The sequence below is a fragment of the Pan troglodytes genome, chromosome 11, assembly GCF_028858775.2.
Source record: "Pan troglodytes isolate AG18354 chromosome 11, NHGRI_mPanTro3-v2.0_pri, whole genome shotgun sequence".
Taxonomy (NCBI): domain Eukaryota; kingdom Metazoa; phylum Chordata; class Mammalia; order Primates; family Hominidae; genus Pan; species Pan troglodytes.
In genome coordinates this window covers 80607724-80634056 of record NC_072409.2, presented here as the reverse complement: position 1 = coordinate 80634056, position 26333 = coordinate 80607724, and the positions used below count along the sequence as shown (strand labels likewise).

Sequence of the window (26333 nt, the reverse complement as noted above, 5' to 3'; positions counted from 1 at the left end):
TCTAGAATTAGGTAAAGAAATATTTTTCCTGCTAAGTTTAAAATACTTACCATTGTCCTTTCTCCAAGTGAATGGTTGCCATCACTCAACAAAGGGAAAATACTTTGTGCTATAAGCACAGGCAGGGGTAAACTTTTGAGTAAGTGGAGTCTTCACCAGAACAACAAACTGGAAAAGAAAGAAAGAAAGAAACATTCCATGTCTTGTCTTTCACTGTGTATGTGATTTGAGCCTTGGTGGTTAAGCATTTGTTTGTTTATTTCTGAGCCAGACTCCTAGTACTGAATTTTGTGAAAGTTCAAATAAGGACTTACTCATTGACCTTACTTCATCTACCTCCCAGCAGCTTGTCTCAATACCGTTGACTTTGGGTACTTGCCCAGAACACAAGGACTTTATTTTAATTTTACATTGATACTCTAAGGGGAAGCTAATGAGAAACAACTGACTGCCCATAGCCTTTAAGACTGGGGTTGGGGGGCAGGTCAGGGTTGATTCCTATAATCTTAGGAGATAATGTTTTTATTCCTGCTTGACAACTTGATTCAAACTAAAATCATCCTGCTACTTTCTGACCTGAGTGCACTATTTTCCTTTTTCACTAGCTACAGGATAAATCAAGCCAGGATCCAGGGGCATGTGCGAGGTTTGGAGGCCACACATGGGGCCATTCCAGGCAGCACTGTGGGCTAAGCCCAAAGCATCAGCCAGCAATAATTGCTAGAAACAAACTGAAAAGAGCAGGACAGGCTGTTGCCTTCCAAGGTAATCTCTATTAAGCATCCTGACCAGAAATAAGAGGAAGAAGCAGAGAACCCCTCAAACCCTGAGGGAGAAAATGAAGCGATTGTTGCAAGAGTCAGAGGAAGAAATCATGGTTACCTTGGGACCCTCCTCCAGGCTTTCCCCAGATAAGGCTAAGGCAGAGACCATGTGTGGCACCAAGAGCAAATCCTCTGGCCCTGCTGGATCCTTACCAGAGGACAACTCCCTGCCCCCTTGCTGTGGGTCAGCAGCCTTAGCCATTGGTGGAGATAGAGATGGGGACCTGGCCCAGCTTTGCAGCTTTGGGCAGCAGAACAACAGCCAGCTTCCTCTGGGCTCCACTGCCTATGTTTCAGGGTCTGGTTCTCAGGATCCCTCATCTGTCAGCATTACCACAAGCTGTCAGGAGCCCTCAGAGAGGAACCAAGCCAAGACCCTTTTGTCCAGAGGCCATGGCCAAGGCTGTAGCCGTGAACAGCGGGAACCTTTGGGGGATGTAGTAGAATACATCATCAGAGAGCTGCAAGGCATCAGCCGTCTTCAGACTGAGATTGCTGAGCTGCAGCAGCACTTGAGCCAAGTCCGGGGCTCCGTGGATGAAGTCTCTAGCTGTGTAGACTCAGTACTGAGTGAAATAGAAGGCTTACAGGTGAGCAGCTGTTCCCTGGCCAAGGTGTGTGAGGGGGAGAAGGCCCAGGAACCCCACGTGGACAGACCCAGTGAGGAAGCCATTCTGTATTTGTACGGACTTCCTGAACAAGATGGAGAAAATACTATGGAACTGGTGGAAAGCTTTCTAGCCAAGCACCTTTGTGTTAATGGCATGCAGTGCAACAGGTACATTAAAAAGGCTTACAGGGCAGGCACATCCCCTTCCCCTAGGCCCACTGTTGTGAAGCTTGCCCATCTAGAGCATAGAGACTTCATCTTGCAGAAATCCATCCTCTTGCAGAATGTGGGAGTCCGAATTGCCACCAGAGAAGAACCAAGCTGCCCACAGGGTAATAAGAATCCCCAGAAGGAGTCTATATCATTTTTTCAACAACAACATCAGGATTATAGTCAGACTTCTTTAAACCAGGATGAACCAGTTCTTCAGATGGAAACAGGGGACAGGGGACCCATAACAGGAACATATCAGATGAAGGCTCAGGATCAACAGAGAGAGCACCAGGCCCCTGAGCAGCAAGGCCCTTGCTTTCTACTCAAGAACAATTTATCAAAGGAAAGTGATGTGCCCAAGCTAGGGGATGAAATAAAAGGAGCATCAAGAACATCTCAAGTTATCAGTGGCAGCTGTGATGAACTGTCAGAGAAAAAGGCTTCTCTGTCTACCCCCCATCAGTTTGAGGAACCTGCCCTAGTATTAATCTCAAAAGAGGAGGCTTCTGGGAAGTCCCAGTTTTTCAAACAGTACAGCCAAAAACATGAAGCATGTAAAGTAGGAAAACCAGAAAATGACTGCCACGATAAAAGTGAGGCCAGCAGCTGCCTGTCATTGTCTGGGTTACTGAAGACAGAGAGAATAAACGCAGAGGACAAGCTCCTGGGCTGCGAAGCTGGGCTCGATATTCTGAGCTCAAAGGAACTAGAGGACCTTTTGGCAGACAAGTCCAGAAGGCTTGCAGCTCTGAGCTGCGACAGCATGATGGAGGAAATTATCATAGGGCCTGAGACTTTCAGTGACATGGTTCATATTGACCTGAATGAAGAGGAGGAATGTGCTGCTCATGTCCTCAAGGATGTCTTTGACAAGTCCTCTTGTGTTCTGGGTGGCTCTCAGGAGGATGAGGATGTGGAAATCAAGTTTTATACAAGTAAACTGGGCCGAGCAATTCACCACTTTCGTTCTGCTCTGCAGGGTGTGTTTCAGAAGCTGGAGAACAGTGGGTCCATCAGTCCTGAGGACCTGGAAAGCAATGAGAGTGGTTCCCAGTCAGAGAACAGTGATCGACTTCTTGGGACAGTGAGTTCAGGGGGTGCCCAGGATTGCTCACTGGAGAGCCCTGGGAGTCAGGGGAGTGAAAGCTTGCTCAGTGTGGTCTCTGGTGGAGTTGGCGTCTCCACACAGGGAGAGCAAACCCCTCAGGATCCAAGCACCTTCTCTCTTGCTTCTAATAACTCCTTGCCAAGTGTTGCTCTGGCTCCATGTCTGGGAAGTGAGACTTGTTCCAGGCCTGGATCTCCCAAGCAGGACAGACTGAGCCTAGAGCAAGTGTGTACAGAGACCGTTTACCTCAACAAGTGCATCAACAATTTTAAGAATGTTCTAAGAGAGAAAAGACTAAGGCAGAAAAAACTTCTGCATGAGCTAGTACAGAAAGCAAACCATCTCTCAGTAGAAGACATACACTCAGGTATTCTGAGTCACTATTTAACAGGGTCCCAGCTGGCTAAAGTATGACCTCCATCTGGCCAGCATGAGACCTGGTGTGGTGGCCAGTTTAATAAGGTGTTGGTTGACGTCCATAGCTTGAATCAGGCTAAATTACTCAAGTAGAGAGCTTAAGCTAATCCTGTGGGAATTGGAGTGAAAGATGGTTCTCAAGCAAGAGGAAGCTTGAATTGGAGTTAAAGAGGGTTCTCAAGCAAGAGGAAGCCGTCCTTATCTTCCAGTCTCTTGTTGTGGTGCTATACCTGTTCAAAAGAGGGAGGAGCATCTGGAGCGGAAGTAGTTTGCAGCTGCAGAGCTTTTAGGATATCAGATGTAAAGAAGGGGTGGGAGTGAGAGGCAGGAGTTGGGGATGACACATATTTGCTCACAGGCACTAGAAGGGCTGAGAAAGAATCCTGTGTTGCATTTAAAAATTCTTCTCTGTGGATTTGTTGCTGAGATAAGATTGCCATTTCCCCAGTAGCTGACGGGGCTTCTCTCATAGGCCCCTGTGGGAATTTCCCCTACCCCAGGTACCTGTCTCTTCCTAGTACCTGACTTGCTGACACAGAACCTTATTTCTGATTTGGGGCATCCAGGAGCTACTTATAGTGCTGACCTAGCCCTAGAGCCCAACGTTGCCCTCCACAGGTCTTATTCCCTTTCTTCCATCTCCCCCTAAAAGCTGCTCACCTGCAAGCTGGCAAATGGAATGTTTTTTGACTACAGGAAGTAAGAGAACATTTTTCTAGGCAGTTTGGAGATATGTAGCTTTAAAATTACTCTTCCCAATCAAAATTAAATTTATCCAAAGAGCATATGCTATATTCATCCAGTTTTAAATTTAAATGGGGTTGTCCTCTTATGCATATAACCTGATTAATCTTCCTAAGGCAACATCTAAATTGTGAAGCATATTGTGTTGGCAAAGGTGTGAGGGAATATGCACTTGTACATTGCTGGTGGGATGGGAGTATAAATTGGCGTAATCTCTAAGGAAGGTAATTGGCAAAATTTATCAAAATTACAAATATATATATACCCTTTAAGTCCTCAACACCACTTACAGGAATGTATCCTGCAGACACATTTTCACATGTGGAAGTGACATATGGACAAGGCTATTTTTGAAGCATAGCTTTTAATAGCAAAGATTAAAAATAACCTAAACATTCATCAGGAATTACTGGTCAAATAAATTATTGGCACGTCCAAACAATGGGTTATAGTACTGTGTAGCTATAAAAAGAATGCGGTAGCTCTTTACTGAAATGGAAAGTTATCTAAGATATATTGACATACAAAAAAAAGCAAAGTGCAGAGCAGTATGTATAAGATGCTTTCATTTGTATAAAAAGAGGGAAAGAATACAATACACACACTTATAATGTCTGCTTGTATATGTATAGATTATCTAATGAAAGATATGCAAGAAACGGATACATTGTTGCTCATGGGGAAATGTATTAGGTGAACAAATGGAATGGGAGGGAGATTTTTCTCTGTGTGCCTTCTTTTAATTTTTAGAATTTGAATCATATGAATATAATACTAAGCCATAAAGTTACATTTAAAAAATGAAAATTACGTCATTCTCTTTTCAAATTTCCCTAGAGCTCCTTCTTAGAACTTATCAAAAAGAGTCTAAATTCCTTCACTTTGCATTCAAGGTCACTGCAATTGGTCTCTAGTTTATATTTCCAGGCTTATCTCCCATTGTCCCACCATAAGTCTTTCAAAAGGAAGCTTTGCTGTCATACAAATTTGCCTTGCACTTTCTATTCTTAGCATATTCATATATACATGCTTCCTTCTAACATAAAATGCTATGTTTGCCATTTCAACCTAGCAGAATTTACCTATTCTTCAACATATATCACCTCTTCCAGGAAGCTTTCTGAGGCAGTAATTTCTCAGCTGTGAGGGATTTCTCTGTCTTCATAACTTTGCAGCCTCTTTTTCTTCTTCCCAGGCACTGAGAAATTATTTCAGTACAGCAACAATAGAAACAACAAATATCAAAGCAATACTTCTTACAAGCTCTTTAAATATTGGTGGGAGCTGATGTTAGCATGAGCACCAATGATGAGGACACTTGTGTCTAACTCTTCAGCTTGCAGAGTTTCCTTTCTGGGCTGCATCCTTCTAGGCAATGCAGAAACTTGTGGTGCCATGGTAGGCAGGTGGTAGTAGCAGCAGTCTTGATGAATAGAAGGAGGTTTTCTAAAGCACCAATAAGAAAGCAAGTCACAGTTCTGGGTCCTATCCAAGACTCAGTACTCAGTCTGGCCTGAGGGCTGCAGACAGAATCATGGACAGGGTGCTCCAGCACTCCCTTGCATAGAGCAGGACAAGCACACAGGCCAGACTCTCACCAACATAGACTTCACTGGAGCAGTCCCCTAACCTAGTAAACTGATTCAGTATCACAGAGACTACCAGCATAACGAAGCTTTTGAAAACTCTGCTTTCTTTACTGTTCTGCTTGGGATCTTTTAGGCCCTAAGCTTACTAGTTGTAGCTTACGATTAATTTGAGTTAGTTTTCATCTTTTTTTTCTTGGTATGTGCCAGGTACTGTTTTAAGTACTCTCATGTGCATTGTATAAAATTCAATTCTTTTATTCCTGTCACTCCACCAAAATAGCTTTGATCAGGGCCAGTAGATGTCCACCATATTGCCAAACTAATGGTTCATTTTCAGTCTTCTTTTTATCAGTCAGCAATTTGACACAGTTGATGATCACTTTCCTCTTTTTACTATAACAGCTTTATTGAGTTATAATTCATGTGCCATAAAATTCACCTTAAAGTCCCTTAAAAAGTATTGAATCGAATGGTTTTTAGTTTATTCATAGTTATGCAGACATCATCACCATCTAATTTCAGAACATTTCCATCACCCCATAAGAAACCTCTTACCCATTGGCAGTCACTCCCCACTTCTCTTTGCCCCCAGCCTCTGGCAACCATTAATTTACTTCCTGTTTCTATGAATTTGCCTATTATGTACATTTCATATAAATGGGTTTATAAAATATGTGCCCTTTTGTGTCTGGCATGATGTTTTTAAGGATGCTGTAGCATGTATCAGTACTTCATTTCTTTTTCTGGCTGAACAATATTTATTGATGGACATTTTTTAAATCCATCAGTTGGCGGACATTTGAGTTATTATTACCACTTCTTGCTTATTATGAATAATGCTGCTATGAACATTTGTATACAAGTTTTTCTATGGAACTATATTTTCAATTCTCTTGGGTATTTACCTAGAAGTAAAATTGCTGGGTCATATGGTAATTCTGTTTACCATTTGAGGAACTGCCAGACTGTTTTCCAAAGTCATTGCAGTATTTACATTCCCACCCGTAACATATGAAGGTTCTAATTTCTCTACATCCTTGGCAACACTTGTTATTATCTTTTTTATTATAGCCATCCTAGTGGATATGAAGTGGTGTCTCATTGTGGTTTTGATTTGTGTTTCTCTAGTGACTAATGATGTTGAGCATCTTTTCATGTGCTCATCAGCCATTTTTCTATCTTCTTTGGAGTAATGTCTATTTAAGCCTTTGACCACTTTTAAATTGAGGTTTTTTTTCGTTTTGTTTTTGAGCTGTAAGAATTCTTTATATATTCTGGATATAAGTCCCTTATCAGATATATTATTTGTAAATATTTTCTCTCATTCTGTGGGTTGTCTTTTCACTTTCTTGACAGTGTCCTTTGAAGCATACATTTTTTTATTGTTTTTTTTTTTTTTTTTAATTCTATTGGCCAGGTTTGTTGGCTCATGTCTGTAATCCCAGCACTTTGGGAGGCCGAGGCGAGAGGATCACTTGAGCTCAGAAATTTGAGACCAGCCTGGCCAACATAGTGAGACCTTGTCTTTACTAAAAATCAAAAAACAATTTTTTGTGGTAAAATATACATAACATAAAATGTATTATTTAAACCATGTTTTTTCTGAATATTATGTGGAACATTTTAACCATTTAAAAATATATAGTTCCATAACATCAAGTACATTCGTATTGTTCTGCAACCACCGTTCATCTCCAGAATGCTTCTCATCTTGCAAAACTGAAACTCTATACCTATTAAATAGTTAACTCCTCATCCCATCTCACCCCAGTCCCTGGCAACCACTACTCTACTTTCTGTCTCTATGAATTTGATTGCTCCAAGTACCTCATGTAAGTGGAATCAAATAACATTTGTCCTTTTATGACTGGCTTATTCCACTTAGCATAATGTCCTCAAGGTTCATCTATGTTGTAATGTGTCAGAATTTCACTCTGAAATTTCACTCTGAAATTTTTAAGGCTGCATCGTATTCCATTGTACACATGTATCACATTTTATTTATCTGTTCACTCATCAGGACACACATTGCTTCCACCTTTTGGCTATTGTGAACAATGCTGCTATAAACAGTGGTATACAAATATTTTTTGAGTCCCTGCTTTCAGTCTTTTGGCTATGTACCCCAAAGTGGATTGATCAAATTTTATGGTAATTCTAATTTTTTGAAGAATCACCATACCATTTTCCATGGTGGCTGCACCGTTTTACGTTCCCACCATCAGGGCACAAGGGTTCCTTCCAATTTCTCTACATTTTCTTCAACACTTGTTATTTTCTGTTTTGTTTTTTTAAGTAATAGCCATTGTAATGGGTATGAAGTAGAGCACAAAAGTTTTAAATTTTGGTGAAGTGCAGTTTATCCATTTTTTTCTTGTTTTGATTGTGCTTTTGGTGTCATAGCTGAGAAATCATTGGTTAATCTGAAGTCAGAAAGATTTGCTCCTATTTTTTTTTATGAGTTTTATAGTTTTTACTCCTATATTTAGGTCTATGATCTTTTTTTTTTTTTTGAGACGGAGTTTTGCTCTGTTGCCCAGGCTGGAGTGCAGTGGCGTGATTTCGGCTCACAGCAACCTCCGCCTCCTGAGTTCGAGCAATTCTTCTGCCTCAGCCTTCTGAGTAGACTAGCTGGGATTACAGGCATCCACCACCAAGCCTGGTTAATTTTTTGTATTTTTAGTAGAGAGGAGGTTTCACCATGTTGGCCAGGCTGGTCTCGAACTCCTGACCTGAAGTGATCTTCCCACCTTGGCTTCCCAAAGTGCTGGGATTAGAGGCTTGAGCCACCACGCCCAGCCAGTTTTGAGTTAATTTTTGTGCATAGTATGAGGTAGGAGTCCAGCTTTATTCTTGTGCATATGGATATCTAGTTGTCCCAGAATGATTTGTTGAAAAGATTATTCTTTTTTCATTGAATAGTCTTACCACTCTTGTCAAAAATCAATGACCATAAATGTAAGAGTTTATGTCTGGACTCAATTCTATTCTATTGATATTCAGTCTGTTCTTGTGCTCAATTCCTTCTTTTTGAAACACTTTCTTCATTTGGCTTCCAGAACACCTCTCTGTCTTGGTTTCCTCCTCTCCCCCAACATTACTGGCCATTCGTTCTTAGTTATCTTTGCTCTTCCTCTCCCCAACCTTGTAGCATCCTGGGATTCAATCTTGACTTCCTATACTCACTTCCTAGATGATAATCTTTCAATCCCGAGTTTCATAAGCATTCCCAGGTTTATATCTCCAACCCAAACATCTTCCATGAACACCAGACTCCAAATCCACGTAACACCTCCATATGGATGTAAATAGGCATCTCATTTGACATATCCAAAGCCAAACTCCTGATCCTTCTTCTGAAGCCCCTGCCAAACCTGCCTTTCCTATTGTCTTTCTTACCCATGAGTGGCATCTTTATTCTTGCAGCTATTCAGGCCCAATCCATAGAGTCATTCTTGACTCTCCCTTCTCTCTCACAACCTGTATTCAGTCCGTTAGTAAATTCCACTTCCTCCACTTTTAAAAAATATCTTGAATCTTGCCATTATCTCTACCTCCACCACTGTCATCCTTGTTTAAGCCACCATTTTCTCTCATCTAGATTACTGCAGTGGTCTCACTGCTCTCCCTGCTTCTAGAACCTTGTCCCTCTACAGTCTGTTCTCCTCACAACAATCAGAGTAATCCCCATAGAGCATGAGTCAGGTTATATCACCTCTCTGCTCAATGATTTCCTGTCTCACTCAGAATGGACACCAGCATTCTTATAAAGGCCTGTAGAGCCCTATTTGAACTGGTACTTCATTGCAAATTTGCTGTTTCTCCACACCAATTATGCTCTCACCTCAGGCTTTGCATTTGCTATATGTTCTTCCAAAAATACTTTTTCCCAGAACTCCAAATGGCTTCTTTACTCATTTCTTTCAAGTCTGCTTTGATATCACCTATCAATGAGGCCGCCCTAACAACCATTTTTTGGATTTTTAGTAACAACTCTACCTCCATCATCAGGGGGCATTATCTTTTTCCCTTATCTGAATTTTTCAGCCGAGTTCCTATCACATATGACATAGTATATTGTTATTTCTTATGGAAAGCAGAACCTGGAACAAGAATGTCTGTTAGGAATTTTGGCTTTGCCACTTGCTGGCATCTTGCTTAACCTCTCTGATCTTCAATTTAATTATCAAAGAAGTGGAGGTAATAATGGTATTTACCCAGTGTGGAGTTGTGAGAAATAAATGAGCTTACCCAAATAAAATGCCAGATACAAAATAAGTGTTTGATTAGTATCAGCTACTGTCATCATCTTCATCATTGTTTATTATCTGCTCCTCTTACTAAAATAAAAGCTTTTCAGGATCAGGGAGTTTGTGTCATTCACTGCCACATCACCAGCACTGATTGAGAACAGTGCCTAGTGTGCACATTAGGTTCTTTTAAAATTTTTTTAGTTAAAAATTTTTTTTGAAAGACAGAGTCTCAGTCTGTCACCCAGGCTGGAGTGCAGTGGAGTGATCAGAGCTCACTGCAGCCTTGATCTCCTGGTCTCAATGGATCCTCCCACCCCAGTCTCAAGTAGCTGCACTGCACGTGCAGGCACATGCCACCACTACAGGCATATGCCACCACACCCAGCTAATTTTTTCATGTTTTGTAGAGATGGGGGTCTCACTTTGTTACCCAGGCTGGTCTTGAGCTCCTGACCTCAAGCTATCCTTCCTCCTGCCTTAGTCTCCCAAAGTGTTGGGATTATAGGCATGAGCCACCATGACTAGCCCTTAGTATAATAGGTTCTTAAGAAATGAATCCTTGCAATAACCCTGGGAGGTAGTTGTTCATATACCTATCTTTTTATAGTTAAGGAAATGTAGGCTCAAATAAGTTGAGCGTCTCAAGTCTTTTGACTCTCAATAATGGAGTTAAGATTGTATTATTGGGTATACTGAGGGGAGTGCTGATGAGGAGGTATGTCACTTCCTTATAAAATGGACTGTCTGGAAGAGTGAGAGAGATCATTCTTAGGGGGTCAGGGATTTTCCTGCAAAGCAGTTGTTTTGTAGACATTTATAACTTAACCTGCAAACTAAATCTAAGTGGAAAAATCCTAAGGCATTTTAGGGAGTTGGGAAGCACAGAAAGTTTGATTCTTAAGAAAAAAATTTTTTTTAAATGTTTGTCCAACGGGTAGGACAAACTGAATAGCCAGTATAGCAGTTCCTCAGGGTCTGGAAAATGGTACAGGCTACTGGTTAAGAGACTTATACCTTCTCTGGTTGGGCAAGAGACACTTCTTAGAATAGCTGTTGTTTTCTAAGTCCTGAAAGTTATAGTTTTCTTTTACTACATAGAAATGATAGGCGATGTGCTAAGCCCTCAGGCTACAAAGGTGAAATAATATATAATCCTTTTTTCTGAAGAAGTAGTATCAAGTGAGAAATATTATAAAGGAAGATGTTTATACAGACAACTACAATATATGATACTACAAAACAGTATTAACAACATACTGTCTTAGAAGTGTGGACATAGAATGGTGGAGACCAGGGCAGCTAGTGGAGAGGCACTTAATCCTACCTTGGGAAGGAAAGCAGACAGAGAAATTTCACAGAGTCATTAGTATTTGAACTAAGTCTTAGGGAATATGCCTGAGTCCACCCAGTAGGCTGGGTGTGGGAGGGAGGTGTGAAAAGTCTCAGATGTGATGGAGAATGTTCAGTAAGACTTGAATACAGGACACGTGAGGAGCGGAAGGAAAGTAAGCTAGAACGGTAGGGGAAGTACAAATCTTGAAGCACTTTATGTGCTACAGTAAGCAACGGGGAGAATTGATGCAATTAAGCAAAGAAAAAAATGCGATCAGAATTTTGAAATGGGAAATGTGGAGTATGGATTGGAGAGGAGCAAGTCTAGTGGCAGAGAGGTCAGCTTGGAGTCTCCTGTTATAGTCCAGTTAAGAGATGATAGTGGCAGTGTGAAATGGAAAGGCAGCAGTGGATGCCAGAGATATTTAGGAGGTAAAAATTACAGGGCTGAGTGATTGGATAGGGACAGAGTGCAGAGAGGGAGAGATCCATTGTCTGGCTGGGGACAGGAGGAGACGTTTAGAGATGGAAGATACAGGTTTAGTGTTTGGATATGTTGAATTTGAACTAAACATGCGATATCTAGGTGATACACACTAAGCAGTGGTTAATGTGTTGTGATAAAGTAGGTATCTGAAGGTTAGGTATAACTCCTTTGAGAAGTGGAAGAGGGAGCTGACTAATGGAATGAAGAGACTTATCAAGTGACACAGAGGGCCCAGTTGAAGTTAAAAATCTGCATCTAGGGCGGGGCGTGGTGGCTCACGCCTGTAATCCCAGCACTTTGGGAGGCCGAGGTGGGCGGATCACAAGGTCAGGAGATCAAGACCATCCTGGCTAACACAGTGAAACCCCGTAAATACAAAAAATTAGCTGGGCATGGTGGTGGGCACCTGTAGTCCCAGCTACTTGGGAGGCTGAGGCAGGAGAATGGTGTGAACCCAGGAGGTGGAGCTTGCAGTGAGCCGAGATCGCACCACTGCACTGTAGCCTGGGCAATAGAGCGAGACTCCGTCTCAAAAAAAAAAAAAAAAAATCTGCATCTATTTGCTCTGGTTCTCATCTGTACAATGGTGGGACTTGTCAAGGCATTATGTGTTAAATACCAATGAGAAGGATGAATGTAACTTAGGTGCACTAGGATGGCCTTATTAACTCTTGCTTGGGTGGGCATCAGAGAAGGCTTCCCAGAACTATGCTTTGGAGGAAGAGTTGGATTTTCCTCTATGGAAAGGAGGTGTGAGATGCTATTTCAGGCTAATGGAACAGAATGAGTAAATAAAAATTTGGGGTTTTGAGTATGTGACGTCTTTGTGAAACAAGACAATTAGATTCTAGGAATGTATATGGGGTCAAGAAAGAGGGCAGAGGAGAGGAATTTGGGGATTTGGGCCAGATCATGGAGAGCCGTGACGGCTCTGTCAATGGATTGATTTGATTTTAATCTTCAGGCATTATGGGGAAACCTGTGGAGAACAGAAGGACACAATCAACTTTGACATGGTTGTAGAATATATTTAAGATAGTGAAGGGGGAGAGGTACATTTCCAGTTTGAGTCATGGGGTCAGTTAAAGGATTGTTTGCCTAATTTTCTTACTCAAAAGGAACACATTATCCTGAGGGGGTTGAGATGTAGATATGGAAGAGATATGTCCCCATTCCAGGGAGTGTCTTTCTCATCTTTCCCACCTTCCTGGAGCTGCACTGTTTTGGAGGATTCCTCGTCACCTAGTCCAGGACAGGTGACCCATTAAGTAAGCAGAAATAGCTTGAAAAATTGGGAACCTGTGAATTCGATTCTTGAATTCTCCCCTCTACTTGTGATGTGACATCAATGGGCCTTTAAAAGAGAAAAGAAAATGGAGGGGCACTAATGGACCAAGGTGGGTGGACTTTCCTTACAGAAGGAAGCCTGTGGGCCTATCCATGTATGGCCTAGAAGGCAATGTAGTCTCTGATGAATAGGAAAGGAGTAATCTCTGGGCTTTATTTTTATCCTGTTATGGCTTGATCGGGCCCTTCTGGAAGTGTCAGTTTCCTTTAGAGTATTGTCCTGGGTTTGATAAATAATCAGATTTGGGATTGCAGTCATGGTTTTATCATCTAGGTCACTGTGATTTCTATTAGGAAAGCAGCCAGTCGATGCCCCCAGGCCTGTAGCCATTCAGCATCCTGGTCCTGGACTTAACTCCAGGCCCTACCCTGGTCCAACTTAATTTCAGGTCCGAGAAACGGGCCAGAGCTCATTGAGTGAATGCATGGCCAAGCCTGCATTGCAAAATGGAAAAGGCTCAGCCACCAGGGCCTTTGGAGTTTGAGGACTTATACCAGATCTAGAATAAGCTCACGTGGCTTCTGAGGAAGGAAATCACTCTGTGCTCAGCCAGCTTAGATAGTCTGTTGGAGTGGTCCTTGGTAACAAATCTGGTCTTGCAACCTTGGCAGCCCTGACCCTTGATGCAGGCCACTTTGGAAATGGGAAAAGGATGACTGGAACCCCTGGGTAGATTTTGTCCCTTGATTTAGTTTGGAACATCTCCAGGGATGTTCGAAACTAAAAATCCTGGGCCAGCAAATACAGGCAGGAAGGATTCTGGAAGCCAGTCAGCTGGGCTCTATGAACTGCCTAGTTGTCCCGAGGACCTCTCCCTCTCTTCCATGTCCCTTGGAGTTTAGCTGGCATTTTCTTTGGGTTCTCTACTTATAGGACTGAATCTACTAACCTTTCTGCCCTTTTTTCTGCTCTTTCTCTCCTTGCAGAAGAAAAGCGAGGAGCCCTTCAGGTTGTGCCTATGACCCTTTGGGTCGTCCTTTTTTGTCTATTTCCCTCCCCTCCTTCCCAAGCACTGTATGTGTGTGTGTATGTGTGTGTGTGTGTGTACATGCACATGTGCGTGCATGATCTGTGCCTCTGAGCTTTGGCTCATGCAGTCTATTTTTCTGAAAAGCAGTTTGTGTGCATGCTCCTTGCTTGTGTGTGCTCCTGCAGATATCCCTGGAGCACACTGCAAGAATGTGTGTGCACCAGCATGGGTGTGCATTCAACGTAGCATGTGTGTGCTTATACTCAGTTTGACTCCCCCAGACACTGATTACCCTCCTTTTCTCCTACTCAGCTCAGTGTGTGTCCATTTTCTACCTGTTGCTGCAAACTCTGGCATATGCTGTAAAACCTTGGCTGAGCCCAGCACGCATGTGTACTTTGTATTTGAGAGCAGGCTTTGCTGCAGGCATTTCCTGCCTCTTGCCTGAGGCCCTAAGTGTGAAGGTACTTGTGCTCTGAACAGGCTTCCTGACCTCTCTGTTGAGCACAGGCTTCTGTAGCCCTGTTACGTGGTTTCCCCAAACCATGTGAATGCATACTATACTAATGCCCTGTGCTTGCAAGCACTGGCTCTTGAAGACCATGAGGGTTTGCTTTGCCTGTGATTTGGGCCATAGTAAACACTGTGAATCCTCCTCAGATGAGTTTCTGCAGATCACTGAATACTCTGAAGCTTATGTTCTGAAGCCATAAGCCTAGGATCCGTGCTCATCATGTGTTTCCTTCAGACACAAGTTGTGTGTACTATGTGTGCAGGCTTTTGCAGACATGTTGTTATCCCTTCTGAGCACAGGAAATGTGCATGATCTGAGCCAGGTTCTCAGACTTTTTGTGACTTTGTTTCCTTAAGCCCAGTGGTTTCTGGCAAATATCTCACTCTGGATAGGAAACAAGAACCTGCTGAGTACGGTGGCTATTTCCAGAGGGAAAATAAGTTCTGGTTGGTAAGATCTGGGGATTTAGGGATTGGCTCCCCAACACTCAACCCTTACCCCTTCCATAAGCAACCTTAGAAGACTTGCAGCTTTTCTGTTATTTCCCACCTACTGTTGTTTCTTCTATACTATCCCCATTGTCTTTTGCTTCAGCCACTTCTGGCTGCCTTTTGGACCTGGCCCTCCCATTACCAATATCATCCTACCTATAGAAAGGATAGGAGGCAGATGGGGTGGAATGGGGGCTCTGGTCAGTAGGGAGATAGGCTTGATTAAAACATAGACAACCTAAGAGGAGTCTTAAATCCAAAATTCATGTGAGCCTATTGCTGACCCAGGTAATTCTCCCTCACTTTTCCATCACCGTTAGCTCTGTCCTATCTGTCCCTATTCTCCTCTGTATTGCCTCATTGTATCCATAACTTCTCCCCACTTTAGCTCTCCAAAACATCACTCACTGTTCAAAGCTAAGCACCTTAATTCTGCCTCCCTTCTGGAGCTCATTTGCTCCAGGATAGTTAGGAGGCAGGGAAGTTGTTGGGAGTGGAAGAAAACAAGGAGGGGCAGGAAGCCCCAGACCTGTTAGCCTGAAAAAAGCATGTGCTATTGGACCTCTGGAGCACTCTGGCAGCTTTGGACCTTTCTGCATGCTGCTTGAAGGATTTGCTTTTGTTTATTTTGTTCTCTTTTGGTACAGAAACCTTTAAAAGGTGATTTTTGAACTGTTCCCTTCCTTGAATTATTTGGTGTCTCAAGTTTCGACTTCTCATTCTAGGGCCTATAGAATTCACTAGAATGATAATCCAAGTGTCTAATCTACCCTGGGTTCTCTTGTTATGTAGAATTTATTAAATAGAGAGAATATACTTAGCGTCAGTGAGTCAGAGGTTCAAGGCACCCAAACTAAATCCAACCACAAAATGAGATAGGAATCCAGAGAGACCAGGTCTGACTCTGGGACATTAAGGGAGTTTAGGAATATAGCTGGAAGAAGACTGGACTCTATATGAAGGTGTCCTTTTGCTTTAGTGAGGCCTGGAAGCCTAAGTAGGCCCTTCTCCTGTGCTTGGTTTACTGCTGTCTATACTAATGGCTCATATAAGAGTGATATGAGTTCTGCCATTCCAGTAGACTTCAGCCCTGCGAACTCAGTGAGCTTTGCCCTATCTCCTATTCACCAAGGAGACAGGTACCACTCATTTCGGCAGCCTGCTTGTTGCCCTGACTGATCAGGACATTGGTTTAGATGTCAGACAGGCTGTCACCACATGGTGAATGTGACTTACACTGCTCTGGGCTTGTAATCTACTGCTCGCTGCTCAGATTACAGGCAATCTCCCATCTTTCCCAGGATCTAACTTGTTTCCTATCTCTTTTTAAAGATTCCAGATGATGGTGACCCCTCTCTGCCTCAGTGGCTCCCGGAAGGGTAAGTAATTCACTGCAAGGTTTCTGTGGATTTTATTCAGTATCTCTTGATGCTTTTAGCTTTTCCCCTGGGAAGCAGGGGAACCAGCTTCATAAGCTGCATCCTGGGGAAGGAAAAGGTTCCACTATAGGTTGGTTGGTTCTCTGAGGCAGAGGAGAGAACTCTGCTGATGGATTCCTTGGAGGCAGAAGAGGGAACTTTGCAGAATGGTTACCCTGGTGCAGGGGAGGGAGCTTTGGGGCCTTCTCATCCTTGCCTCTATAATTTCTGGTCCATCTTTTCATAGTGGTGAAATACTCTTTAAGTAGAACAAAGAGGAAATTAGAAAAATATCTGCATTTGGAAACATTTTCTTTCCATTTCATTTGTTTTTAATTTTTGTAGGTACATACTAGGTGTGTCTATTTATGGGTTACATTAGATATTTTGATACAGGCATACAGTGTGTAATACTCACATCAGGGTAAATGGGGTATCCATCACTTCAAGCAGTTATCCTTTCTTTTTGTTACAATCCACTTACACTCTTTTCGTTATTTTAAAATGTGCAATAAATTGTTGTTGACTGTAGTTACCCTGCTGTGCTATCAATACTAGATCTTATTCATTCTATCCATTCCATTGTTGATGGTGTGGCTGATTAAGTTACTCCCTAGGCTTGATCCTGCTCCAGCTGTTGTGAGTCATCTACTTATTCCATTCCACTGTAGTCAGGATATAAGTAACACCCCTTTCTGAGCTCTGTATGTTCTGTCCGTGCTTCTTGTTTGGGAGTTTCAGACCTGTGTGATTGTACCAGAGTCATTTTAAGCTGCTCAGTGTAGCCTGTAACTGACTGTTCTTAAAGAGAGAAGAGAGTTCAAGTACCTTCCCATTCCCCACTCCTTCCCACAAATACCACCAATTAGTTATCTGGACCTTCCTTTTCCCTTTTTCCTACAAAGACTTCTGACATCAGAAGTCTCAGTAGTTGCTTCCTCTTGTGGCCAGGGAAGAAGAAAGATCAGGTAGATTATCTACTACATTTTTACATGCTCCTTTCCCTTGCAATTTGTCATCTTTAAAAAAAAATTTTTTTTTAAACTTTTGTTTTAGGTTCAGGGGTACATGTGCAGGTTTGTTATATAGTTAAACTCGTGTCACAGGGATTTGTTGTACAGATTATTTCATCACCCAAGTACTATAACAATAGTTATTTTTTCTGCTCCTCTCCCTCCTCCTACCCTTCACCCTCAAGTAGGCCCGTGTCTGTTGTTACCCTCTTTGTGTCCATGTGTTCTCATCATTTAGCTCCCACTTATAAGAGAGAACATGCAGTGTTTGGTTTTCTGTTCCTGCATTAGTTTGCTAAGAATAGTGGCCTCCAGCTCCAGCCATGTTCCTGCAAAGGACATGATCTCGTTCTTTTTTATGGCCACATAGTATTCTGTGGTGTATATGTATCACATTTTCTTTATCCAGTGTGCCACTGATGGGCATTTAGCTTGATTCCATGTCTTTGCTATTGTGAATAATGCTGCAGCGAACATACTCATCCATCTGTCTTTATGGTAGAACACTGTATATTCCTTTGGGTATATACCCAATAATGGGATTGTTGAGTCGAATGGTGGTTCTGTTTTTAGTTCTTTGAGGAATCGCCACACTGCTTTCCACAACGGTTGAACTAATTTACACTCCTGCCAACAGTGTATAAGTGTTCTCTTTTCTCTGCAGCTTTGTCAGTATCTGTTGTTTTTTTTTTTTAGTCTTCTTTTAATCAAGGGTGAATCATTGAATGAGCTACCCCCTTCTTCTTTTATTGAAAGATCATTTATGTTTAAAAAAAAAACTTCTTGCCTTAAGAGATACATATTGTAGTTTCTAGAATTAGCTACAAAGTTGTGGCATCAGTTGCTTCTTCAGTGATCTTTAGTTTTTTTCTTCTAATAATTGTAAAATACATATATGTCAATGGGACATATCCAGACTACTTCTAAATGTAGCCATGTAGTAGTTTTCTAAATGATTCCCTATTGTCTTTCTTCCTTTTCTTTCACCTTCGTCCTTAGAAGCTGTCCTAAGTATAGAACTTCCCTCAGTCTGGTAGTCTCATTAAAAACAAAGCCCACTGCCTATGTTCAGGGAGCTGTTTTATTAGAAATCAGCATATTGAGTGGCCTGTTTCAACTCCTGGACTTGACCCAATTTGTGGTTCCATTCTTTGCCTAGATAGCTACAAGTACCTACTTTTTCTGTTGGGATATTTCTGTCTTTAGACCAGCCGTGGTATACAGCCCAGCTACCCAACTTTCCCAATGTCTTTGCTCTCATTAAAACCAAGTACATGAGTTCTTTGCATTAAGGCCAGAGAGTTTTTTGTTGCTCATCCATCTCATTTTATAGAAGCGTCACCAAGGCCCAAAGTGAAGAAGGAATTTTGGGAGAAGACATAGTACATTAATAGAAGAACTGGAGTTAAAATCCAGGTTATTTCAGTGTAGTTTCTTTTGGGTACATTTTCTGTTTTTATTGCATATTGTTATAAAAGAACAATAAAATTAATCAGTATAGAAAAGGTGTAAAAGTTTTAGAAATGTCCAGCTGCTGTAGCTGTAATTTTTCTCCAGGCTCTGTTGATGTGTCCATAGGGCTAGGCCACACTCACACAGTCCCTTTGCTGTTTCCTTCCTAAATGGTGTTTTGTTTTGTTTTTTCTTCCCTTAAGTGGTCTTTTGGAAGTCTCTCATACCACCTCCCCTACTTACACTTGATTATGAGGGCTCCTTTCTCCATGGAGAAGGCTTTTCTTCAGGAGGCCTAGGTAGACAGAACTGGTGACTCTTTTACTCTTGGATGGAGACGGTCTCCATCTATGTGCCATTGTCTGGTATAGTCTTACTCACCTAGACTCTTGCCGTAGAGCCACCCTGTGGGTTCTGTTCTAGCACAGCCTTGGCAAGACTTATCTTTGGGGAGCAGTGTCTTTGCCCTGAATGTGGGGAGAAGCCCTCTTGAGTGCCAATTCCTACCTTGCCTTATGGAGCATAAAAGTGCCTTCAAATAAATCGAAATGCCTTGAACTATCACTGGGATAAAAGAGCCTCAGTTCTCAGCTGAAACTGTAAGAGACACTGAGGGGTCCTGTGAGAACAGATTCTATTGCTCACTCTTCCATGACTTTATTTCCCTGACTTTCTGTCTTTCCTTCCCGTCCTAAAAGCACATGGTAGAGGTCAGTTCATCTTCCTCTGGGGAGAGGGAGAGCAAGGTGAATGGAACACTGAACCCACCAGCTAACTCAAAGCAAGACTGACGGTCCTGACATATTTTCTTCTCTCCTCAGGCCAGCCGGAGGGCTCTATGGCATTGACAGCATGCCAGATTTACGCAGAAAGAAGCCACTGCCACTTGTCAGTGATCTGGTGAGTGAAGACTCTTGTGCGGGCGTAGGCAGTAGCCTTGGGGTATCCCCCATTGGGCCTTGGCAAGCTGTCAGGATTGGAAGTCGTCCATTTAATGACTCAAATTGATCTGATGATCAATCATTTAAAGCCTTCGGAGACTTAGCAGTGGCTTCACAGGGACTGTGTTCTACCTCACTCCCTAGTCAGAGTCCTGAATTTATTAGCTCAAGCTCCTACCTGGAATATTTGTGACTTGGGCTCTCAAAGTTAGGATTTTGTGTCTTCCTATAGGCATCTAGCTCTTATAGGTATCTCTACAGCCTTCTTTGATGACCTGTAATGGAAATTGCCTCCAGCCCTTGACCTCTTGATCATTGAGCTTGGTATGGGATGAGCATGACTGGAGCTTGATGCCTTCTTGGAAGTCAAGCAAAAGTCTCTTCTCAAGACATAGGCTTTTGAGACTATCTCTGTAACCTAGTGTCAGGCACTGAGAGGCAATGATAAAAATTTGTGGAATTGAATTGAAACAGGCTTAAGAGTTAAAGCTGATCCCAGGGCCTCCATCCCATCCTCCCAGGATGACCAGAAGCCCCATTCTGGGTCATACCTTCTGAGGCACAAACAACCCAAGGAATTTTCTGTAGCCTTGTGGGTAGTTGGGGGTGAAGTGAGGTCCAGGTTCTCTCAGAGCTCTAAAGCTAGAAATCGGGTGTAAGGATTCAGTTAAATGTGAACCCTTTTCCCTTATTACCGTTTTCTGTTTCTGTTTTCTTTTTTTCTCTCTATTCTATCTATTGTTTTTCCTAACCACTTCTCTTCCCTCTTCCCCATTTCCTGCTCCACTAGTTTCTCCCTCCTTAGTTGACTGAATGAAAGTATCATCTGCCATTTTCTCTTCATCATTTTTCTTCCCTTCCATTATTTCTTACCATTTGTTCATCTTCTCCTTTCTCTCTCTTTCTTTCTTTCTTTTTTTTTTTTTTTATAGAGACAGAGTCCCTGTTACCCAGGCTGGTCTCAAACTCCCGGGCTCAAGTGATCCTCCCGCCTCAGCTTCCCAAAGTGCTGGGATTACAGGCGTGAGCTACCATGCCCGACTCCTCCTTTCTAATGTACCTCTTCTTCCACTAGCTCTTCATCTAGCTGGTTGAAGATAAATTCTGATGCCATGTCTTCTTCAATACCATTTTCCTTTCCTTAATGTCTCTCATCTCCTCTTTTTTTTCTTCCTCTTCTTCCTACTTTTTTTCCTCATCCTTTCTCACTGTTTGCCCATGAGCAAGTATCTAGTTTATTTCTTGCTATCCCTCTCTGTCTTTTGCCCTATCTTTGGCTTTATGGCATAATACTCCTTAGAGTAGGTACTCTAGGCTTTGGGTCCTGGCCAGTGGTCTGGGTTGAAGACAGTTTTTAGTGGACAGAAGCAGAGTGGATTGGGAAATGCTCCCTGCTTTGGACTATAGGGAAGAACCTCTCAGTTGCCTCTGAAAGTTTTCATGCCCTTTCGAGCCTTTAACATCATGTTGTTCTTTTCTCTGCTGTCCTCTACGCAGGCTATGGTGAGTGTCTCCAGAGCCCTTTCTCATCCTCTTTAAAAGTCTGCATCCCTGGCTGGTTGCAGTGGCTCATGCCTGTAATCCCAGCACTTTGGGAGGCTGAGGCGGGCGGATCACAAGGTCAGGAGTTCGAGACTAGCCTGACCAACATAGTGAAACCCTGTTTCTACTAAAAATACAAAAAAATTAGCCAGCCGTGGTGGCGAGTACCTGTAATCTCAGCTACTTGGGAGGCTGAGGCAGGAGAATCGCTTGAACCCGGGAGGCGGAAGTTGCAATGAGCTGAGATCGCACCACTGCACTCCTGCCTGGGCGACAGTGCAAGACTCTGTCTCCAAACAAACAAACAAAAAAAATCCTCATCCCAAATCACTTGGGCCCTTCCCAGCTGTTCCTCCTGCTTAGGCTGATATTATGACTTCTGCCTTCTCAGCGTCCTCTGCCTTTAGGAAACCATGTGCCTCTCCAGGGGCTGCCCCTAAAGCTTGGGCTTGGCAGATACATGGGGCCCCCTATGCAAGAGTGTGGCTAGCAAGGCAGCCCCAGCTCTCAGACTTAACTCTCTGTCCTGCTTGATTTGACTGAGGCTTCAATGCCCTTTTCACTTGCCAAGTGCCCTACTTGTAGGCCTGCTGGCCTCTGCAGCCATCCAGGGATTATGTGGGCTTGGGGAGGTGCCAAGGTATAGAGGTTAGCATGGAATCATTTTTCTCCATAATGGCTCTTGAATGTGACTCTGACAGAGTTGTGTGTCTCTATTATTCTTAATTACCTGTTTTCCTGCTATAGTTCTAAGCTTTTCATTTTCCTTTGCCTTCCCATAAACAAGGAGTTTCTGTGGGGTAGGACACTAAGAAGAGTGAAAGAAAAAGAAACTCTTTGGATGATAGATACCCTGAAGAAAGTGCTGTTCTAACATAGTTAGAGCAGCCCCCTGAGGGCCTTGGGTTTTGCATCTTAACCTGGGACACTTGTCACCTGTTAGGGCGGTTGCTGTGAGTGACAATAAAAATAGAAAGTACTGTAGTAAGCTATAGTCAAGTGGCTTTGGTCACTGAAGCTCCCTCCCCCGGACTTTGCCAGCCCTTGGCAGTGGTCAGGGCTAACAGCAGATCTTCCCTGACAGTCACTGGTCCAGTCTCGGAAGGCAGGAATCACTTCTGCAATGGCTACACGCACTTCTCTTAAGGACGAAGAGCTGGTAAGTGTCCCAAGTGCTTTCGTAAGTCCACTGGCCTCAGGACTGGTGATCATCTCTGTAGCCATGCTATTAATAATTGGGAATTCAAGAGTGCTGGACACACATTGCTGATGAAAAAGATAGATAGCATCAGGTGTTAGTTTTCCACACTGGGAAAGACTCTAAGCAAGTCTAGATCAGAGAGTAAGCCCAAGTCTCATGTTGAAGGGTGTGACCACTGAACTCAAGGTTTTATGATGGACCTAGTACCTTCTGTTTTCTTAGAAAGCGTGAATGCTGGAACACGGCTCGGATCCAGCATCAGGTCCAACCTGTGTTGGACAACCAGAAGCACACTATATTGTGGGCCTCATTCTGCTATGCTGGGCTCTGGGCTGGGCCAGGATAGAGCATCTTCTTCATTGCCAGAGGAGACACGAAATCAAGGTCCTGATTGTCCCACAGGGTCTCAGTTCTGGTATCTCCCTGCAGAATCCAAAAGTCATGGGGACCAGGCATGTTGGCTTATGCCTGTAATCCCAGCACTTTGGGAGGCCGAGGCAGGTGGATCACTTGAGGTCAGGAGTTCGAGACAAGCCTGACCAACATGGTGAAACCCTGTCTCTACTAAAAATACAAAAATTAGCTGGGCATGGTAGCATGTGCATGTAATCCCAGCTACTTGGGGGCCAAGGCAGGAGAATTGCTTGAACCTGGGAGGTGGAGGTTGCAATGAGCCGAGATCGTACCACTGCACTCCAGCCTGGGCAACAGAGCAAGACTCTGTCTCAAAACAAACAAAAAACAAAAATCATGGGATGGGGTATGTGTCTTTCAGAAATCCCACGTGTATAAGAAAACCCTGCAGGCCTTAATCTACCCCATTTCGTGCACCACTCCTCATAACTTTGAGGTCTGGACGGCCACTACCCCAACCTACTGCTATGAGTGTGAAGGCCTGCTCTGGGGCATTGCCCGGCAGGGCATGCGCTGCAGCGAATGTGGAGTCAAGTGCCATGAGAAGTGCCAGGATCTGCTCAATGCTGACTGCCTGCAGCGTGAGTGCCCTGCGGGGTGAGGGGCGGGGAGTGGGGCAGTAGGGGCTTTCCAAAATAGTCTGCAGCAAAGAGCTGGGATGGCTGAACCAATCATTCCCCCAGTCCACCTGATTCTGAAACCCTATCCATTTCAGAGAAGGTAGGATTCTGAATCAAGGGGCATTGCCTTTCCAAATAACAGGTCTTACACTACCTTCTTAAGCACCTTTAGGAAAAATTCTTTGAGCTTTCTGTGGTAGTGTAGCTAGAATCTTATAGGATTCAGTTGATCCCAGAGACTGAGCTTTGTAGTGTATACAGCACAGCGGCCTTATTGTCCAAATGACAAAAGCATCAGGATCTGAGGCTAATGAGAGGAAAGAAATAGAGTTTTGTGGGGTTCCAGGCCCCACAGAGGAACCTCCTAAAGCCTAGAATCTAGGACTCAGGGAAGGCAGCATTCATTACTTGTTTTTAGACAATAGTGCCAGAAATAGAAATGTCAAATGAATCTGGTAGAGGTCCAAGAGGAGAGTATACCAGACCCCCAGGGCCTTGGTTAAATATATGACTTGTCCTGCCATGATGGAGTGGGGACAATAGGAGCAGGAAAAGCAACAAGTTCTTGTTAGAGGAAATGGTAGCGCTCAAAGTTCATATCTCCTTGCTCCCCTCCTGCTGGGCTTGCACTCACTGTGGCTGGACCCCAGGAAAAGCAGGGGTGAAGGAAGTGGGAAACTATTTTCCTGCCCTCCAGACCTCCCAGGTATTACCCACAAGCCAAGCTGTAGCACTGAAAGCTTTAAAGATTGTGCTAGGAGAAGGGAAGGTCACCTCTAGACCCACAAGTACTTCATTATCCCAAGGACAGCTATGACATATAAAAGGGGACCAGGGAGAGGCCTGGAGCAATTATTCATGGAAAATGTCCTTTGAAGAGCCTCAAATTGGTGCCAATGGCAAGGCTAGGTTAGATGTGAAGAGACACGTAGGACAGAGTCAGCGGAAGAGATGGGCTCTGAAAAGACTGCCTGAAGACAAATGCTAGTAATGACTTGGCCAAAATCCATCATGAAGGGGTGGCAAGTGCAGGTGCCAGAGGGCCCTTGCTTAATTGCTGAGAACTAGCAACCAGGCTGGCTGCATAGTTTCTCCACTGCTCTGCAGCCTCTCCCAGGCCCCATTCCTCAGCTCAACCCTTCGTCTGGTAGGTGACCTGTTGTGTTCCTGGCCACCTTCAGGGGCTGCAGAAAAGAGCTGTAAACATGGAGCTGAGGACCGGACCCAGAACATTATCATGGCCATGAAGGACCGCATGAAGATCCGAGAGCGAAATAAGCCAGAGATCTTTGAAGTTATCCGGGACGTCTTCACAGTGAACAAAGCTGCCCATGTGCAGCAGATGAAAACAGTGAAGCAGAGTGTACTGGATGGCACCTCCAAATGGTCAGCCAAGATCACCATTACTGGTGAGCAGGCCACAGTTTGAGGGGACAGGAAGGCCTGGGCTATGGGGAGGAGACTGGGGAAGAAACATCCTGAGCGTGAGGGAGCAAGGGATTAGGGAGAAAGAAAAAGGAAATCACTGGGAAGGAAAGGCCTCATTATTAATCACTTCTCCTTACCTAGACCCTGGTGCCGGAGAGGCAAGATTGCTATCTGCAAACAACATGAACCATAATACAAGGATTTGCTAACAACCTAATGCTGTAGACTTGGCTAACAGTTTGATATTATAAGAGGTGGGGGGAGGGGGAAGGGGAAGGGCAGGGGACCAGGAAGTAGTTAACCAGTGGTTTGCTAACTGGGTGGGGCTGAAGCATGTATATATCAGAGGGTGTAAAGATCAATATAGAGATAAGTGGTCAGTTAGGGCTTGGGTAGGGAGATGGGATGCTTGGGCTTTAAGGGAAAGGCTGGTGGCCCAGGACGAAGAATAAATATGGAGGAATGGGATTACGGTATCTGTGCAAGGAGCATAGACTGCTCTAAGATGGAAAGCATATGAGTAGTGTTGTGGGGGGCTTCTGAACGACTCTGAAGCCTCCTATACATGCTTGGGTTGCAGTGGTGTGTGCCCAGGGCCTACAAGCCAAGGACAAAACAGGATCCAGTGACCCTTACGTGACTGTGCAAGTCAGCAAAACTAAGAAGCGTACCAAGACCATTTTTGGAAACTTGAATCCTGTTTGGGAGGAGAAGTTCCATTTGTAAGTCACAGAGAGCTTTGTCTTACCTGGGACTGTGTGTATTGGGGGAGCAGGATCACATCCTGCCATTCTGGGCTTGAGCTTGAAGATTGGGCAAAGGCAGGGGAGAAAACTCATTTCTCGCATGCTTCGTTCAGACATCAGCCATTCTTTCTCTGGTTTTCTTCTCATGAGCTGTTGTGTCAGGGTTACTGTGCCCATGCCCTGTCTTCACCAGGGCTATTAAAGGGGCCCTAGGGCACCCCATCCTGCTTTTTCTAGCAGTAGAAAGATTTTACTACTTTACTGCTCAGTGACAGAACCAGGGACTGACTGCCTTATTGTACCTCCTACCCTTGCCTAGGAAGGTACAGTAGGGTTAGGCTCTCATAAGGAAGGCTCTCATAAGGAGTGGGGAGGGAGTGTCCTTGTCCTAAAACTGGGTAATTCTGGCTTAAAAGTGGAAATCTGGGTTCTGAAGAAGATGCTGTTTCCCATAAAGGTAGTGTTTCTTCCTGCCTCAGTTTCTACCCTCACTCATTTTTTTATTATCTCACTTTCTTACAAACTATTTCTTATGACAGTAAAGGATGGTTATTGAAAAATGGCAAACTAATGTCTGAGAATCCACATGCTTTGTCGATCCCTAATAAGGCCTAGGGTCAGGATTTTGGATTTGAATCAGCCAAGCAGGCTGGCTATG

The 26333-nt window shown here is 43.6% G+C and overlaps 1 protein-coding gene across 10 annotated transcripts in view; it reads left to right on the top strand.

Annotated features, from left to right (window-relative positions):
• The window catches only part of UNC13B (unc-13 homolog B), a 243450-nt gene that overhangs the window by 190895 nt on the left and 26222 nt on the right, over positions 1–26333 (top strand). For 7 of the 10 annotated variants that reach the window (XM_016960803.4, XM_054658820.2, XM_016960802.4 and 4 more), the window contains 6 exons: positions 16233–16279; positions 19605–19683; positions 22351–22425; positions 23243–23462; positions 24683–24910; positions 25510–25651. In XM_016960803.4, coding sequence (XP_016816292.1) covers positions 16233–16279; positions 19605–19683; positions 22351–22425; positions 23243–23462; positions 24683–24910; positions 25510–25651 — 791 coding nt within the window. Of the gene's footprint in view, positions 1–736; positions 3123–13851; positions 13875–16232; positions 16280–19604; positions 19684–22350; positions 22426–23242; positions 23463–24682; positions 24911–25509; positions 25652–26333 lie in introns of those variants that run through there. The other 3 variants (XM_054658819.2, XM_063788629.1, XM_016960796.4) reach the window with 1 other exon arrangement.